At 38.8% G+C, this 19705-nt stretch overlaps 1 protein-coding gene across 1 annotated transcript in view; it reads right to left on the reverse strand.

Annotated features, from left to right (window-relative positions):
• The window catches only part of ADAMTS5 (ADAM metallopeptidase with thrombospondin type 1 motif, 5), a gene marked incomplete at its 5' end in the record, with an annotated part of 39284 nt that overhangs the window by 18211 nt on the left and 1368 nt on the right, over positions 1 to 19705 (reverse strand). Inside the window, one exon of the mRNA XM_010015080.1 lies at positions 8763 to 8895. Within this exon, the coding sequence (XP_010013382.1) occupies positions 8763 to 8895 (133 nt within the window). The remainder of the gene's footprint in view (positions 1 to 8762; positions 8896 to 19705) is intronic.

Consider the following 19705-nt stretch of genomic DNA (forward strand, 5'->3'; position numbering starts at 1 on the left):
ATAATATAATTTTACCAGCAGGATGGTGTTTAGTTAAGTTATGCTGTAGGAATGCAGAAAATGGTAAAAGAAACAGATGGCAAGGAGGCAGGGTTTACCCTCATGCAAGTGAAGAGGAGCCAGCCTTCTTGTAAATTGGTTCCTTCCCATACAGCAAAAAGACCAACCACCTAAATGGACTGACAGCCTTTCCACACAGCCTTCTTTCTCCCCTTGAAGTGAGACAAAGTGTGACTACATCAGTAAACTGTTGAAAGCAGTATGAAAGCAACCTGCAGACTTTGGACCCTAGTATATTTTGGAACATGATCAGCAAGGGGCTCTTGACATAGCTCAGTCTGTTTATATTCCGAAGCAAGAAATGAAGAAGTCAGCACCAGTCAGCAATCCCTGGATCCCTGTTCACCTGCACTGTCTGCATTCTACATAGTAGACCTTGTCCTGCACAAACTTCCTTACAGCTATTGAAGGCCAACATCCATTGCAGCCCAAAAGGAAATAATACCCCCAGTGGGTTAAAAAGAATTCCTACACCTTGTAGGAATGGGGTATAACATAAGGTAGGAACACTCCAATTCAATTATGGCAAGTCAGCTAAAAGTTACATCCTCTCTAAATATCAGGACACAAAGAGCTGTGCGGGTAAATCAGGGGCGCATCACAGCTATGCTGGATGTGTGGTGAAGCACATCGCACTGCAACTATCTTCTTCCCAGGAGTGCTGTGAAGCAAAATGTAAATCTGGACATTTCTGAATTTTTCTCAAATATGTTGACAGACTACCTGTAGAGTTTCTCTGTGTGAACAGCATGCGAAAATTACACTAATCTCATTTATTTTCCACTGGTATCTCAAGCACAGAAATAAAAAAGAGACTCAATGTACAGCTAGTAAAACCTGTCTTTTGCTAAAACACAAATCATGGTGGCTCATCTGGAAAAAAACCCCAATAACTTGTTTATAGACATATAAAGAACTCTAGTGCTTGAACTGAACAGCTCTTGCACTTCAATTCCACTTGTCCTGAGGAATTTGACCACAGCACACATGCAAAGTGACACAGCATGCTAAAAAATGCTGCAGGCACTGTAATTTGTTTTCTTAGAAAAGCTCAGCTCTGATGAAGCATGTGTTTTTCAGTGAGATCATGCCTTTAACCTAATTTTCAGTGGCGATGTCTGGGGTACAAAAGAAGGTCAAGTGATTTGCCCAAGGTTACCCAGTGAGTCACTGGCCTTCACAGGATCAGGATTCAGGAAGCTCCTGACTCGACAGTCCTTGGTCTAATCACCAGCTCATACCTTCTGCACTAGAGAGCTGTTCGCTCTCTCCTTTGGTAAACAAAGACTGGAAGAGGTAACTCTTAAAATAAAATCATTTCTTTCAGCATGTACTGTTTCTCTAACTTGTGCAAGTACTTGCCTCCTCATTAAGAACTGCACACTAATATTACTCAGAACTTGTCTTGAAGTAATGGGAATTTTGCATAAAAAATTATACACCTGAGCAATAACAATTTTTTTTTTTTTTTTTTTTACAAAACAGAAGTGTCCTGAATTACACAAGATTGTAAAAACCATGCATAGAATAAAAAACTGGCTATTCCTCTTTTTTATACTTAAACTTGCCTTCAATTTTTCTTTTCTTTGATTGCTATCCATCACTTATAAAAAGAAAAAAGAAAATCACTCTCACTTTAACATCTCCAGCCCAGAGGTATTTTTTAATATTTCCTGCTTAAAAAAGTTCTTCAGACTGAATGAAACAATAGTCTGAAGTGCAGCTTCTTTTCAGGAGCAGACATAAAAAAAAAGCCACAATAAGACATTCATACACCAGGCTTGCAGACTTCACACAAAACAAACTTCTGCTGAAATGGCTTGTTACAACAGACTTCATTACACAGAAGATAGAGATACATCACCACCATCAGACAGACAATTTGCAGGCAAGATTCTGTCCACGCAATGTGGATAAGGCAATCAGAAACCACTATAATCCACATAGACTCAAATAATCATTAAATAGACATGGTCTTAGAGGTCCATGCTACATCTACTATGCTAATTTATAAGGCATGTAGAAGATAAATATTAATTTTAGTGAAAAAGTGGGAGATGGTGACATCCATTGCACATCTGTCCAACATGATCATACCTGTAGTATTTACCTGTCAAGGAGGAAAGTAATCCCTACCTTCCCCTGAACTGCGGAAGACTGGGAGTTCATCCAAACACGGCTGAAGTGGACTTCCTTTAGAATAATTTAAGTTGGAAAAGACCCTTGAGGTCATTAAGTCCAACCATAAACCTAACACTGCCAAGTCCACCACTAAACCATGTCTCTAAGGTAATTTTTGATAGTGATTGTTCTGAAACATTAGGCAAAATACAGTTTAATTCTCAATTTCCCTATGGTTGCAAAAACAGACACTTCACTCTATGTATCTGGCTTAGAGTTAGGATGTTTCAGGATACATAGCAGCTTTTAAAAGCATAGTGCCTGTTTCATCTAATTCTTCATGAGATTGTATGTACACAAAGAACAGCACAACTCCAGAAAATCTCTGGAAACTTGGGAAATGTTAGTGCTGTGTCTGAGTCACTTCCCGAAGTCTCTGGTTGAGAACTTCCTCCTTATCTCCTCACTGCTCTGACAGAATTGCTTCACAGACATTAAGAAGGCAAAGATCCCCAACCTACTCAGACTTAAAAGTATGTGGTAGATAAAGAAAAGCTCAAGCATATTCAGAACCTGAAGATTAATTTTTTCTACATCATACCAATTTCCCCATTCCATTTCTCCACTTTTCCATACAAACTGTCTCAGTTTCACTAAAAAAGGTTTGATTTAAGCACCATGTGTGCTGCAGGTGGAACAATTATATATTCCATATAACAGTATAAGTTAATCAAAATATTATTGAGCAAGCCAAGAATTTTTACCCCAAATTTTAGCTAGCAACCTTTTATACAGCTGACGTTTGCATTTTGAAGCATCAGTTAAGTTTTCTGCCACACTCTTCACCTCTTGAGAAGGCTTAGCTCTGACTGCCCATTTTTTCTCTTAACCAAAGGGGATTATGTTCATGAGGGCTTAATTCAAGAGTTTTTTCAAGCAGAATTTTAGATGGAACTTTGAAAAACATTCAAAGATAAGGAATCAGCAATTTTCCTGATGTATATTACCAGAGAAGACTTAGATGAGTGTAGTCTCTCTCCTTTTTTTGTCATTTTAAGAAAGCAAATCCGCCTAATTATGATTACCTGGATACTTGCCTAACTTCATTTGTCATGAAGGAAATATAATACAAAAGTTAGACAACCTTCACCATTTTTTCATTTGCCTGTGAGATTCTGTGCCCTTGGCAATCTATCCCCCCTTGAAATGAAAGGCTACAAAAGATTTGTACCTGTCAAGTCTGAAGCTTATCTTTATCGGCTTTATCTTGACAGCCTTGAAATCAAAGGGCTACATGTTCAGTAGTGGGAAAGAAAAGATGACTGTGTTTAGTTACTCTTGAATGTGTACAAAATGAGCATGAAGTAAAATATGGAATGAGTATTTTTTGACTCTTCTATGGACAGCAAAACCAAGACTACCATTTTAATATCAAATACATTGTTCTTGGTTTATGATTGTGAAGAAGGGTCAGAATCATACACTTTGCTGTAAAGTTTATGTTGGTTAGACATGGCAGACATGACCCTCCTTCTACAGAGGCCTACAACTCAAATACACACTTAGGCTCTGAATAAATACTTTTAATCCACTCGGAATTCAGCAAAATGGTATTTTGGTGTATTTCAGTGAACCACCTGAGTAAGGATCCCAGGAGTGATACCTCACTTCTAAAATAGCTTCTCTACGTAATATTAAAGCACTACACTTTGCTGACAGTGCTTATGATGTTTTTCGCCTCAATGGTGGCAGACGCCACAGAATGATGGCATGCTGGAAAAGATTTGGTATTAAACACATCGTTTTCTGGTTTTAGCTTCTGTACTTGATTTTAGGAGTTACACAGTATAGCTGTGGAGGAAGTTGTCATAACTTCATGTAACCATATAAAATGAGGCTGAGAGGAGAATCTGAAAAGCCAGCTTATGCATCCCTCCGCTGTAGGGTAGGATCAGCGTCCCCTAAGCCACAGCTGTTTTAGCCAGCTGGCTCCTATGAACCTCCAGTAATGGAGATTTCACAGCCTCCCCAAGCAATTTATTCCTGTCCTTAACTGTCCTTCTGGTTAGATGATTTTGGCTAATGCTTAAAAGTAAATTTCCCTTGCTGCAATTTAAGGCCATTACTCCTTGTTCTGTCCCAGGTGGACATGGCAAATGATATATTACATAAATTTTCACAATGATTTTTTTAATATATTTGAACATTGCTTTTATGCCCCCTTTTGGCTTTCCCTTCTCTAAAGTCACATGTAAAAGATAAAAGAAAACTAATGAGCAGAAGTTTAATTAGTTCCATGTAGGAATTTAAAAGCTATATCTTAAAAATAAAATACTTGGAAAGAACATCAGTAAACCATATTACTCAGGAGGATAGAAGGAGTAATAACATGTCAGCATGGTTGCTTAACAGAGAAATAGGAACTCTGCAAAAGGTCAAATGAACATTACCACTGAGCAAAAACGCAGTGCTTTCTCTGTATCTCCTCTAAAAAAAAAAAAAAATAAGAAAAAAGGTTCTTCGAGATAGATTGTTGGAAAGAATAAAGACACATATAATTTATTAGACCCATGCAACTTTTCCTGAACTAAAATGGAGCTTTGACTGCTTAAAGAATGCAGGAAAGATGCTTCTGTATTTAAGGACTAGATCAAACCTCAAGAAACAAGTTTAATCCTTGTATTTCCTTGAAACTTCCTTCGCGATTTTGGGAAATTACCTATTAATAAAATGAGCAGTAGCTCCACTCTTGAAATCCTCTTAGTTTCTTTTTGTAGATAACAAACTCTTTAAGGTGGTGGGCTGTCTGTATGGAAGCATGGGGGACTCTAGCATAAGAGGAGCCAAAGTCAGCTGAAATCATTGCTGTATCACAAAATGCAACACCAGGCTACTAAACAAAGAATTGTCCTGCACTAGATACATCCCATCACAAGAGATGTTAAACGTAACTTCAAATTCATTGACTGTGTCTGTTGGTGATGTCGGATCCTTCTTATCTTCATGGGATGCACAGGTTGGTTTATAATTCAACTCTAAATGCAACAAATCTCCAACCCAAAATTCCAGAGTATTAGAGTGAGAATCTAGTTATTTTTGTTTCCTGATGGTTATTTTAGTAAGGGATATATGGAGGAGAAAAATACTAGTGCTGACCTATGAAAACCATTAAATAAATGTTGAGATTATGCACAGTTCTTCAATGCTTTTCTCCAGATGTCTCTGTGAAGCAGGGAAGTGCATAAAATAAGGAAACACAGTTTTTTTACAGACATAACAAAGACCTAGAAAATGTCTACCATTCTGCACGTAAGCTAGCTCAGATATCCCTGGAAAGCTACGGAGACATAGCTAAAGGAGATGCTTAAAGTCAAAAAAGACACCCATATGCCACAACATGGATGTCAGCTGACGATTTCAGGCAAGAATCTGTTTATGTGACAGTGAAGCTGCTGCTGTCCAAACTGATAGCAGCATGTCCCCAGCTAGAAAATAACTATATATGGATTTACTATTGTTAGCTGGATGTCTTGACAGGCTATGATTTAAAAGTAACATTTATGCTATTAGCATTGCTTCCTTTTATTTGGAGGAGAAACTGGATTATCACATTCAAAGTTACAAGCATTCCTCCCGTTTTTCTGTTGCATTATCCTCATTTTCTGCATTTGACATCAGGGACAAATTATTCCTGATTTTCCTGCATAGACGTAGGACAAGATTCAGGTCCAACCTTGTTAGTTGTTGTATATAGATCTCCACCTCTTACTGTCAGCTAATTAGTTGTACTAAGAATTTGGTTACACCTATTTCTTTCTGTGCTCTTGTTTATAGCTCTTTGGAGATTTTGCCTGTTACTGCTGCTCATTCATACTCTTCCCCTCAAAAACCACTGGTCAAAACTCAGATTTTACCTGAAAGAAACAAAATAAACATCTAACATGTAAAGTAGTAGAAACCCTGGCAACTTTTTTTCTTCCTATGCATGTATCCAACCTTAGCCCCTGGGCTGTGTTTTCTCCATTTGTTTGAGCTGCAGCTCCATTTACTTTGGTTGACTTCCAAAGAGAGAATCTGATCCTAAAAAATGCTCTTGGATCTTTCAGAGAGGAAACAAGAGCATTCAGATCCCCGTGGAAGTCAGCAAGGACACACAGCCATTCTCCAGATCAAGTCCATGTTAATGATGGTGCATCTGCTACCTGTGCATGTGCAGCAAGATTATTTATTCAAAAAATTGCAGATGGTGACTCTGATTCACTTAGCAGCTCACCTTGCTATTCCTACTGACAGAAAGAAGCATTTTAGGCTTACAGCCCTTAGCATCCCCTTAGTCTCACAGGGCATCTCTTATGCAGCCAGGTGAATTCCACTGAATAACTAAGCCACTGTAAAATTAAAGCTACACCCTACCCACAGAACAGAGGGAAGTTTAAGATGTCTGAATCGTAGGAAGAAATTTGGTCTCCAAATAAAATAAAGCAAAGTTTTCCCCAAAGTGCTTAACTAAAGGGTATCCATGCCACACTTTTATTTTTCATCCTTTCTTACCTTTAATTTAATTTAAGTACTCAAGCAATTTTAGCTGTGTTTTCCTCTCAACTTCACCCACTTCAGGCCACACACACAAAGATCATTCTGCGACTTGCTCCCCCCCCCCTTTCTTAAAAGCTTATAGTAAGGAGAAAAAGAAAAGGATGTTATTTTAAACAGCTTCAAAACTAGAGGGTTTTTTTGTCTGTTAGGGTACTTATTTATTAATTTCAATTTATACCGCTTTTACATTGAAAATTATAGCTTTTACAGATTCCTGTAAATGTCTAGGTATGAAAATGTCTCTTTTCTCAAAAATGTGCTTCTAGATCACTAAAAATATTTAATTTTGTTTACATTTTCTTTGTGTGGAATTCAAGGTAGTAATATGCGTATTTATGCCTACCACTATTTTTATTGATTTCTGTCATTTTTAATCTATCTAGACGTGTATTTATTGCTGATAAAATGGTAGTCAGGACACATTAGTCACCTCTTTACACACGAGATATATCAACACTGGCATTGCAAGAAGGTCCCTCATCTGACCTTGCCAAAGCCTGCTAACCTTCACCAGTGAACATAGCTTCTGGATGCAAGAACATACAAGCAGTCCCTTTAGCAGACTGGCCTTTGAGTGATAGGCAGTTTGCCAATCTACTTGTCCCAGTTCTAGACAGGTTCATGGAGGGTCTTTAGCTTCACAGTTTCCAAGTTTGATGCCACTGAACTCTTCTGATGTGAAGTTGTACTTGATGATGTATTGCACTTATCTCCAAATACTCTGAACTAGTGATTTCACAGGGCTTTTTCTTTCATAATGATATTCTTGTTTATTAAAACAAGATTTCTGTTTTGGGGACTAATTCTGCCACAAACATTTTATATTTTCATGCAACACATGATCATGGTCCAGCCACTAGCAATTTCATTTCGCTGCAGCACCATCAGAGCAGTAGGGTTAGGTTCCCTAAACGTTGAAGGGTCAAGTCAGTGACACCTCAGCTGCTTCTTCATACTTAGTGACCTCTGGTTGCTGAGCCAGTTGTATATATAAGGCACACAACTCTTGGGTTCTACCTGCTAGCTACTTGAAAATTGAACTGCTGTAATGATACTCCCAAAGCAAACTTTACTTTGGTTTGGCATGAGGTACAAGGCAATTCAGCAATTGGCTCTCTCTGCAAGTTCTCCTTTCCTTGCTATTTCCTTCCAAGAATGTTAAAAAAAAAAAAAAAAAAAAAAAAAGTTCTGCACTTTTAGATTGTTGTTCACTCACCAAGGCGAACAGCCCTCATACCGAATGTATTTCCAGTGAACACAGCTCACAAATCATTAGTAAATTAAAAATCATCAAAATGGCAGCAGCCTCGCTGAAGGAATATATCACAACAGATGGAATATCACAAAATATGAACTTTCTTCTGTCACTAATTCTATCTTAAATCCTTACATTACACTGCTATCCAGAGGTGGAAACTGAAACAAATCTGAACAGGTTTTTTGACCAAATCATCTAAATATACTATTTAATTTATTTCAAGATTCACATTAGTACTGTATTTTACCACAAAGATGGAATTTCCATACACTTAGAAAAAGATTAGAATTCTGTTTTTTTCCACAATGCAGTTAATGCACTGTCCCAGGAAAATGTTTCATAACAGTAGAGCATGCAAGTACTTCAAAAAGGCGAGTTATTTTCCACTGTGTGTGCAGTAAACATATGTGAATTTCAATAGATGGGCCAAATGCTTTGTCAGGAGACACGTGTATTGACATCTTTGGACAGTAGCAGCAGACTTTGAATTTTCACTTCAACTACTGCTTAGAAATGACACTGTCAGAAAGGAAACACCTACTGTGCGCCTTCACTTGCCTTCTGATCCCTTATTAGTTAACCCTGAAGTGCGTATGTATACAGCCTTAATCCCCAAGTGAATATCTGGACCAGGGGAAATCTGGAATTAATTGTGAAGTATTTTGGTTACTAATGCAGCTGTTACAAGTGTTTGATTTGGCAAGTGAACAGAAAAGGCACTGCATACCAATTTCGTGAGCCACTGTAAAAGCTGCATGGAGGCCGTCATCTTCAATCACTGCACAGCTGCGCTCAGGAGAGCATATGGTCCCAACGTCTGCCATTCCCAGAGTATCACATGAATGATGCCCACATAAATCCTGCCCAGGAAGGAAAAAACAAAAAATCGTTAAAATAAATGTTTACACCCATAGGTAACAACAGGTTAAAGTCACCAACCCTTTGCAAACAGCAGAACATGGGCAAAAGCATCAATACAAGCTTCCATCTAATACAGTTTAAAAGTATGACACAATGATCCAATCCCACCCCTGGTAAAGTCAGTGGGAATATTTCCATTAACAGGATTTGGATACCTTCTGTAACTAATTCTTGTTAGTTACATTTTTATTTCTGCAGTGCATACAAAAGGCTCAAACTTGCACTGAGGTGCTCTAAATACATACCATAAAACCATTTCTTCATTGACAATAAAAATATAATATTCTCTTTATTTATGGAAAATGAACCAAAGCACAGAGAGAAAGCTTCAGATTCCTGATCAGTCCTTGAACCAAAGATCGCCATTCTTTTCCAAAGGCAAGTCTTATATTTGCACTTAAAGAAATTAGATTATTATATATTAAACCTCATGTCACATCTGTCAAGTAGTATAATGATCAAAAATGTATTACCCATTATAGCAAGTATTTATGCAATTCTCAGAGGTTGCTTAAAGAGCCAGTGATTATGACAGTGTAAAAGCCCTTGATTCCTAGTCTTCCTAATGCAACAACTCAATCATGTTTCCTACTTGCAGATACGAGGTGTCTCCAAAAACCATGCAGGTAGCATTAAGTTTTTACTTTCTGTTCCAAAATGGTAATAATAATGAAGGCAGCTCTGGTCAGATACAGTGTTTTAATCATCAGCGGTAACTACTGAGTGCTTCTCCTGAAGCAAAGGGAGGAATAGTAGTCTGAATGCACATATATATACTCTTTTGGCTGAGAAGGAAAAGTAGATGCCATGGTACCACACCATTCTGGAACACTTCAACACTTCATTGTGGTTGAATTAAATTGTCATTTTCAAGGTATGACGGGATTATCAAGTGTTATTATCAAAATGACCAAAGAGCAGCTTTTCCCCCTTCATTTGTAAGACTTTTTCCCTTGAGATCTCCTTTTGTAATGACTTTCTTTCATGACGGCTTTCATAATTAATCCATCTGAATAACAGATATCCTGTATAAGGCTTGAGGCCAACAATGTCCACTGGTAAGTTTCAAATTCAGGCAAACTTCAAAATGCACAGAATTCAAATACCACTGAAGTCAAAGAAAAACAGAGCTCATGGATACTGTGACAAAGCATCTCATTACCAAAAAAAGTTGGGTTTTTTGTCTCACCAAGTTGAAATAAAGAAATTTTCAAGCTAAAATTACACAGCAGTATTACATACATGGAGCTAGAATTTCGGGATCAGTTCTGAATTCCAGGTGTCTGGGAACTCTTTTTGGTAAGTGCTACTTAATATCAAGATTTAAATGCCACAGCATCACAAGAAGAGAAGGAGTAAGGTTCAAAAGTATTTAAATTCCCAAATAGTCACAAGTATAATCTATGGTTTAAGAAAAACTTCCATTCTGTAGCAATGCAGATAATATGCAATTTTCTCTTGAATTCCACTGGCTCCCACCCTTGATATCAAATCAACTCCCCAGACTTTGCTCCTGGCTCTGCATGGCTTATGGGAAGGTGCAGAATAAGGATGCTCATTTTCAAATACGTCAAAGGAAACACAATTTTTTTCCAGTTTTATTTAGGCAAATAAACTTCATATCATTTTCAGCATCTCTGGACCAACGTTGGAAAAGGCCCTAAGTGAAGTCATGTTATTACAGCGTCAAACATCTGGGGCATATTCAACAAGGAAGATACAATCCTTAAACTCCTATTACTTTTGCTTGGGTTCATATCCATTTAGCCCTTAATGTATGACTTCTGAATCTGGCCCTTTCAGTCCAAGGGTAGATTTTACTTAGAGTAAACTATATATCAAGTTCACATAGAGTAAACTCTGTAAATGTATCTGTAAGTGGTTTACCTACAGCAGCATGAGTAACAAAACTCAGAAAAATGCATGTACACAGTACTAATAAAAATACCTTTTCATGGTGATATAATCAGTCTAAATAATGAGGGTAAGCTGTATAGGAAGTAAGGTACTTTTATACTAGTGTAATTGGAACTGAATCCACACAAGCAGTTTAATGGAAATTCTTACACAAGTATGAAAAAGAACATAAATCAGACAGTAAGCAGTTTACTGGAGGAGGTCTAAATTACTTTCAGGTTGGCAGTGCCAATAATAGTATAAAATACGTTAATTCAGGCCTCGTCTCTGCACGTAGATTCTGTGTCATATGGTCTTTTCTTGCATTTGGGTGTCATTATTACGTAGATACTTACATCAGCACTGCTCCCAGTGTGGGCACAATTATATCAGCACACAGATGTCTTATGCCAGTGCATGCTATATTGCCCTTTGCATACAAGAAGCAGCTATGCCACTGATATGACTACGAAGCTATACTAGCAAACGCAACCAGATCTCTGGATTTGATGACACAAGTCTAATTAAAAGAATACAGTCTTTCTAAGCAGGCAATCTCATAAACCAATTCCTTAGAGTTACTTCTGATGGGATGTGTGGAGTATGAAAAATCACAACAGGGATGTTAACAGTAAGCAGCCTTTCTGACTCTTGGCTGGTTAGTAATCCCTCTCTCAAAATTTTGAAAGCTATTCACAGGATTGAATTACACCACCTTCATTAGATATAAATAAATAGCTATGTACATATGCAAACACTAACAGACATAGCAATGTTCTTTTTCATATGTTGTGTGTTATTGACATTGCACCACCTGCCTACCCAGGTTTTCCATAGAAATCCAGTCATTTCCTCAAACCACTGTTCCTCTATTTCCATCACTTCCAAGCATGACACATATCCACACATCTCAGTATCCCACCAATGACTTTCAAGGCATTGCATAATAGCTGACCAGACAAAACAGGACAGGCTTTACCTTTAACTTTGGGTCAGAAAAAATGAATTTCTTGAAGGGCTGTATTAGTTAAAGATTGCTCCTAGGAAATCCCACAGCAGAAAATAAGTGATTCTGAAAACTGCTTATCTTTAAAATTACCTAGCTCCTCCAACACCTCATGCGCAGCTGCAAAACAGCTGTCCTCAGATGGTGTGGGACCAAAGATCCCTGTAAAGGAGAAGAGAGGAGAGAGACTGCTTTGTGGTCAGAAAGCAGTGGACAGTGACACAGTAAAGCCACATTTCCTTCAGCCAGCTCCCCAACCACATCCGCACTGCCTCCCCAGCAGTCTGAGCAAGGCTGAGTGGGGAGCCCTGCAGCCACCTACTGAATCCCAGCTGGGAAGCAGTGGAGGAGGCTTGTAAAGGATCTTGGAAACAAGGACAGAAAATATTTTCTGGTGTTAGCTTCTTTGTATGAAGCTGTTACTGGGTAGAGATGTCTACGGGTTGCCCATCTGCTGCTTGAGCAGGGCATGCATTGGCTACGCTTTGAACAGGGAGTATGTGTTAAGCTTTCTGGTTTTCCTTGCAGACTTAAGTCTTCAGTGACTCTATGAGGACGATTTTTTTAAGCTAATGCTGATATTGTCAATAACCACTTAAGAAGATTACTGAAGACTCAGCTCCATTATGTTTGCAACTCATAGTCTCATCCTTTATTTCTTTTGCTACTGCACGTTTTGAACTTTAATGTATTTCTATTCATAGCATCACATGGTATATACTATATATATAATTGAAGCCTATCCAGTGGCATCTCTGAGACCAGTACTCCAAACAGTTTGCTATCAGTTCAAGTCACCATTCCCTAGCTACATGGTTCTTGCCAACAGCATGATTTTGAGTGACGTTATTGAAAATCATGCCTGTTTACACTTCTGCTGATTTAAACTTTATGGCAAAATTTCTTTTGACTTAAGCCTCGTGTAGCTGTACTGGCCATGGATCATTTGTTACCAGCATCAATAGTTATATTTTTAGTTTCCCTGGGCAGTCTTTGAAAGCAGTCTCAGAATTTGATGAAGTAAAATATTTTATTTCCCTTGAAAATCTTTTCTTTTTTGTTGTTGTTAAAAACAGGCTTTGATGTAATGATGCATCTAACAAAATCTGTGTAAGTCTCCTCAACTTTTCATATTCCAGCTAAAACACAAAGAAAGCAGGGACTCACATGATACTTAAAAACAGTTTCCAATAATTATTTCACTCTGGTGTGTGGCTTCTATTTAAAAAGTTAATCACTTACTCAGATCTGTATACTCATGTAGTTGCCTCCAAATAGTGGCAGAAGTTTCAAAGAATAAGTGTTTCTTGATACTTCTAAAGAAGGAATGCAGAGTCTGGCCCTTGATCTGCATTACAGATCTACATTACAGTAGTTTCAAAATAGAAGAATGCATTTGCTACACAGGCAGCAATAGAAGTTAAGACTTAAGCTTTGGCAAAGGAATGACTTAGGAAAACTGAGCTGCACATCATAAGACTAGTGTTTAATTAGATGGCTTATTAAAGGCCAAGTTTTCTTGGCATTCTTAAGCACATCAAGAGCCGCTGGCTGTTTGCCATGTACACGTGGCATTGTTCTGAATGAAGATAACTGTCGTGGCACCCTGCTGGAGCAGTTTATTTATTTTACCTGAAATTCTTTGATTTGTGCAGTAGGCTTAAAACCAAGAATAAACTGCTTAGTGAAACCTGATACTAGGCCAGAGCCTGCAGACCTATCCAAAACAGGATTTAAGCACCGACATGGACAGTTTGGTGGAATATAAGAACAACGAAATTGGCTCACATGTCCTCTGGTCTTTGAGGACAACCTTTCACATGGTTTTCAGTTTGTGACCTTATGGACCCCAAAGTATCACAGTTTTACAGTCCTGAGCAGTTTAGCACCTAGCTTATACTAAAGCTTGATTGGGGTTGAGTGGCTTAATGTTTCGCCATCTTGGCCCCTGGGGAAGCTAAGCCTATGGATGTTCCCAGACCAGATGTATGAGAAACCAACAGGATTAGGCCACACAGCTGCGCATCACCTTCTTTTAAAGCATAGCAAACAGCTTTCATACTTCCGTGTGTTTGTTTGCTTGCTGTCTGGTTTCTTTACAATGGCTCATCAGTTAAAGCCTTTGCCCAATAAGAAGGTGATCCAGCTTCAAATTCCTTTCCAAGATGAGGATACTTAGAAGCCTTCTTCTTAGGAGCGTGCCCTATGGTATATATCAGACTGTGGCGTACAATAAGGGTCTGCATGTGTCAGTGTACATGGGAAGTTGTGGCTCCATGTGCCAAAGGTTTCCTTAGCCCAGGCTGCAGTTAGTGCTTGCTTGGTGAAGGGACCTAATTTTTGTCCCTGTTCCTCAGCCTGCTTCTGTATTTTACACTGAACAGTCCTGCAGTAAATTACAGAAACAGCCTGGGAACCCGGACTGCCTTGCTCTAAGTCGTGCGCTCCAGTCAGTGGCTTCAGGTCACGATTTCTCTCCTTCTCACCATATGAATCTTGAATTACTTGCTAAACAGTGACATAGCTTTGGTCAGAGGGGTGGAAAGTTTCCTTAACACCTGGAACAGCTTACAACCTACTGGTTAAGGACCTCTCCTGGGAGGTGGGCAATACAGACCTAAAATCCCTCAAGCAGAGGAAGGAATTAAATACGACTTTCCGACTTCCTGCAGCAGTGCTCTCACCACAGCCCTGTAAAGGCAGGGTGGGATCAGGCGGTATTCAGGACCCACGCATTCACCCTCCTGCATGCCCCTCTGCAAAGTGGGTGAAAGTTTATTAATGTCACAGCAACGCTGAATGGCATGTGCAGAGGAAAGTAAAGTTCGTCCAAACAGAAAGGATTATGGGCATCACCAAGGAGTGCATGATGCCTGGAAGGCAAAAGGAGAGTGAGACTGAAGTTGACAGACAGCAAAAGGTACACTGGAAATAAGGGGTAACTGGTGAACAAAGTAATTAACGCATGGTCTATTTTACCCCTCAGCCGACATTATGACACTTATAAGAGAGGCTTTATAAGCCAAAATGGTGGAATGCTGCCCTGGAGGAAGCCTGCTGTGAAAAGTTCTCTTCCTGAGACACGGGCGGGCCTCGCTCATGGGGATGTCCAGGTTAGGGCACCAAGGAGAGGGCCTGGCCACTACTGTGAAGCAACAAAGGAATCCTGCCAGAGTCACTGGGATAATGCTTTGTCCTTCTCCTTTGGCCATATTTTAGGAGGATGACTGAAGCCTGGTTACCCTTCAAGGAAAATGAGAATGGTGGTACCTTCCATATCTACCAAAACAAAAATCACATATTTTCCTCCAGTAGTTTAACTTAAAAATTGAGGTCAACTTGATGCTGGATTTGAAGCAGGAAGACTGATACTTAACCCAGAAGAAATTATGTGAATATCTGTCAAGATTTAGAAGAACTGTCTTGTTTTGGGTAGATAATATCTGACTGAACAAAGGCCAAAGGGCCCCAGAGGAGGAGGATAACATCCTCAGACCAAGGACATATATCTCATCAGTGAGAAGTTGGCAATGAAACTAACTTTTAAGGTGTGCGGAAGGGAACTGCCTTCATTTTAATACTAACAATCACACTCCCTTGAAGTAAGAGACCCTTGCCCGCAGAGATCCTTACTCACAGAACATGCGTAGTGAAATAAATCTATACCGTGTCTTTCAACAGAGATGAGAGAATGTAAGAGACAATGATTGTATATTACTGACCAATCACTTAACTGGGAGTGCACTACCTTGGAACTCTTGTGTGTAAATGTAAGAAACAAGCAGCATGGACCGTGCTTGATTTGTGCCAATGTACCAACCTTGTGCAGAATAAACAATGTTTCCTCTCTAACCAGAGTGTGTTTCAAGAGTTCTCTTTCAAACAGGCAACAACCTTCCCTTCAGGTTAATACGATAAATACAGGCCTTAGTTTGGGGCATTTAAATATCAAATGTATAGAGCAGGCTTTCTGAATTCTAAGTAAGGTGACATTCAAGAAAACAGTGTGTGTAGGGCTCAGTTTAGCACATGCATTCTACGCTCGCTGGCTTCAGAAACTACCTCTTCACCAGACCAGGTATTTAGGCATGTTCTCATTCTTCCCTTATATGGTACAGGCACTCCTCATCCAAGCATACTCTGCAACAAAGTACTAGAAATAAAGCCTAAACTAGATTGAGCTTTCATGCTCTGAATAGAGAGATTAACAAAACTTTTTTTCCCCTGAAGCATAGAAAGAAAACACAGCAGCATTATGAAAACCACACATCATTTAAAAATATTGACAAAATGCACATAAAGTATTTGGACTCTACCAAGTTTCAGTTATAAAACTGGTGACTGGTGAACAAGGAAAAATGTGCAATTTACCTTGCCTGATCCATAGTTCCTCTGTGGGGAAAATCCAGAGCATCTTTGTAGATTACTGTGAACCATGCTACTTCTCCAGCACAAATTAGGTCCCACTTTATTTTCCCCAGGAACATTATCTAAATGTATTAGATTTGCAACAAAATTGGTGAAAATGCTATGAAACTGGTAGACACATCAGATTACAATTTCTTCAGGGTAATAAACAATAGCGAAATATATTATTCTATTGACCATTGGTACAGTGACCTGGTTTACTAATATGGGATAATAACTGTGGGAAGATGATAATATAAAAAAGAAAAACAAAAAACAAAAACAAAAAACTAGAGCCAAACAAAGCATGTGCTCCACGCAATGAAATTATCATCTCTAGAGCTGAGATACTCAAAAGCTTGCTGTTAAATTTCAACAGCACTGTCAGACTGACAGTTAAACTAAATCATACACATAAGACCCATATAATTACTGTAGAAAAAAGCAGGACAGAAGCCTTTGGCTTGAGCATGAACTTTTTGTTAGAGCCAGGCATGATGGCACTATCACAGATGATGCTAACAAGCACTTTGGAAAGTATTTTTTCTTGCTCTTGTTGCCTGTATCTACTGTGAGAAATATCTGCTTTAATTTTCACATGACTCAGAATTGGGGGAAAAGGAAAGCAAGAGAACTGGATTTTGTCCAAATGCATTCAATAGTTCACTTGAAATTTAACTAAGGGTCACTAATGAAATAGACTGGATGAATTCTAGAGGATAATTGCAAAGCAGGCTAGACCTCAGAAAAGAACAGTCTGAGTTCAAGTGCAGTTTGCAAGTCACGTCCAACATGTTTTTCTCCTGTGACAAATAATCTGCCAAGTATTCTGTTGCACCCATAAAAACCTGATGGCTGTAGATAACCTGCTTCCAGCTTCCAAGAACTGTTCACAATAAAAAAGCCTGAAATGGACTAAATTCTAAATTTGCTGTTGACTTCACTGCCATTGGGAACAAAGCAGGGGAAGAGGACTTTACAAGCTCTTCCTCCTCCCCACCAAACATGATTCTCCACTGCCTTATGGTGCAAAGGACTCACCTGGCCACCAGATGATCACTGTATTCTATGGAGGATGCTCTGAGGATGCATGAGGCTCAAAAATTTACAGCTGCTGTCAAGGACTCAACCACAAAGTAGTCAAACAGCAGGGGGGCCATGTATTCCCTAAGGTTGTTAAAGCCAAGCCACCTTACAGAACTCTCACTGTTTTTATTAGAAAATGATCACCTGTTGGTACTGACACATCAGGACTCTGTCAAGATTGATGCTGGTCATTATGGGTAAAAATGAGATATTGAGACCACTGGGAAAATACACTTCTCCTTATTAGATTTTGGGAACTTACCTAATCACTACGGAACCCCAAATAAGTTTCTGTGATATTTAGTGATAGGCAATTTCTGTGCCCATTGAAAGTTTTCCCAGCCTCCTACCCAGGTGACAAACAACAACCAGACATGTTACTGAAGTTTTCCTTGCAGTTACAGAGTAAACATCGGATTTGGTGCAGCTAATGGATAATTACACGGTCCTTGCCATTACTGATACACAATATAGTGCCTTAAAATAGCTTTAACATGTGTGTATCACCCAAAACTGAACTCATGTTCATATTTATTTACTATTTACTATGCTCTGCACTGAAAGTGAGTGGATGTTTTGATCTAGAATCAGTAAATCTTCTTCTAAAAATCTTTCTGCATGAGAAGTACTTCCTAGTATGAATGATGATGTTGATCATAATTTGAATTACCAGTACTAGTTTTATAATGAGGGAAATCTGCCAGCATGCTCTTAGTCTACCAATGGTTATTATTTTATCTTTAAACAAGCAATGACAACAGAAGAGAAGGAAGTGATGGTGCTGAATTCTGATGGGACTTTTCCTTTATAAGGAACTCAAGTAAGCTGGTATTTTTCAGAGCTTCTTTTGGTGTCAGAAATGACATCCAAGTAAATGTCACTCCAGAACGAAGATAATTAGTATATTAGAGACTTGTATGACAACAAGCATTTAGATTCTAACTACATGTAAACAGTTACATACAGTTGAGGACATGTGTTCAGCTGACAAATGATTTGCAAATATTATTCTGTTGACACAGAGACATGAAGTTCATGGTGGCCTCAGTTAGTAAACAAAGACGGAAAATGTACCTCACACATTTACCCCACGCCTACAAAACAAGCCATTTAGAAGACATCTGGATGCTCAAAAATTAGCATGACGGTATTCAGAGCCCATCAAAACATGCAGCCATGGCTTGGCGTCTAGTAGCTAAGCAACGTACTTCATACATTCAAAACATAGTTGTAAAAGTTGGATCCTCCTGCCAATTGCTGCCACTCTCATTGAAAAGCTAAACTGGAAAAAATCTCTCTTTAGTTCAAAGTAGGGCTGTTTTCTCTGGGAAACATCTCTACTGCTTTTTCATCCTTTAACCCTTTTTGTATTTACATGCCAAAAGGAGCAAATAGATTCATGTTGACATTTCAAGCATAAGCATATAAAAATCCTGTGGACTCACGCATACTCCCTGCAAAGAACATCATGAACACATGTAGCAAGAAAGTACGGTCTTGTTCTTATTGAGTCAGATGCTGAAACATAAAGACAAACAACGTGTGTGTGCACACAGCAAATCGTTAAAGCAGATTAAGATATACTGAACTGCACTGAGGAGCTAATCCCATAGTTAAACCTGTTAAAATGTAAACCAAGAAAATGGTAGCCTGTGCTTTTTTCTTGCAAATCATTTACATCCCTAAGTAACAGTACAAGCAACATTTGCATCTTAAGAGTGGAAGGAGATCATAGGAACTGTGACATTTTGTTTAGTTTAGGTACTACTTACATCCAAAAGAGTTAACCCTAGGCATGGAAGATGCATTGCTCAGGCATCTTTGAAAGTGGATTACTGATTAGCAGCACACCCTTACTATGGCAGCAGGGCACCCATACAAAGAATTATGCTGAAGTATCTGTAAAGCAAGTGCTCTTTAAATTCCCATCCTATCTCAATCCAAATTAACTTGGTCATTGATGTTAAGATTCACAGTCTGCCACCCTAAAAGTTTCTGAATTGTAATAAATCCCAGAGAAATAAATGGAAATACTAGTAGAGAAAAACACTTGGGTGAAGTGATGGATTCTGGCACAGGGTTAATTAATAAGCCATTAGAAAGGATGTTTACAGCAGAAAGCAAGAGCATTCTGACCCAGCCTAGGTAGCCTGCTTTCATTCAGATTATAACGATAAAAAAATGAAAGCTTGCAAATTGGACTGATGGGATTTAAACTGCTAAAAAAGGCTCCCCTTGTACAAGTGATGCCAGACTGACACAGAACCTAATGTTTCAACTATTTACAGCTATAAAAGCAAGCCAGGCACTCTTCCCCCCCCCCCCCTCTCGGGCGACACTCTCCCCCACACCCA

This window comes from Nestor notabilis, unplaced genomic scaffold, assembly GCF_000696875.1.
Source record: "Nestor notabilis isolate BGI_N333 unplaced genomic scaffold, ASM69687v1 scaffold4815, whole genome shotgun sequence".
NCBI lineage: Eukaryota > Metazoa > Chordata > Aves > Psittaciformes > Psittacidae > Nestor > Nestor notabilis.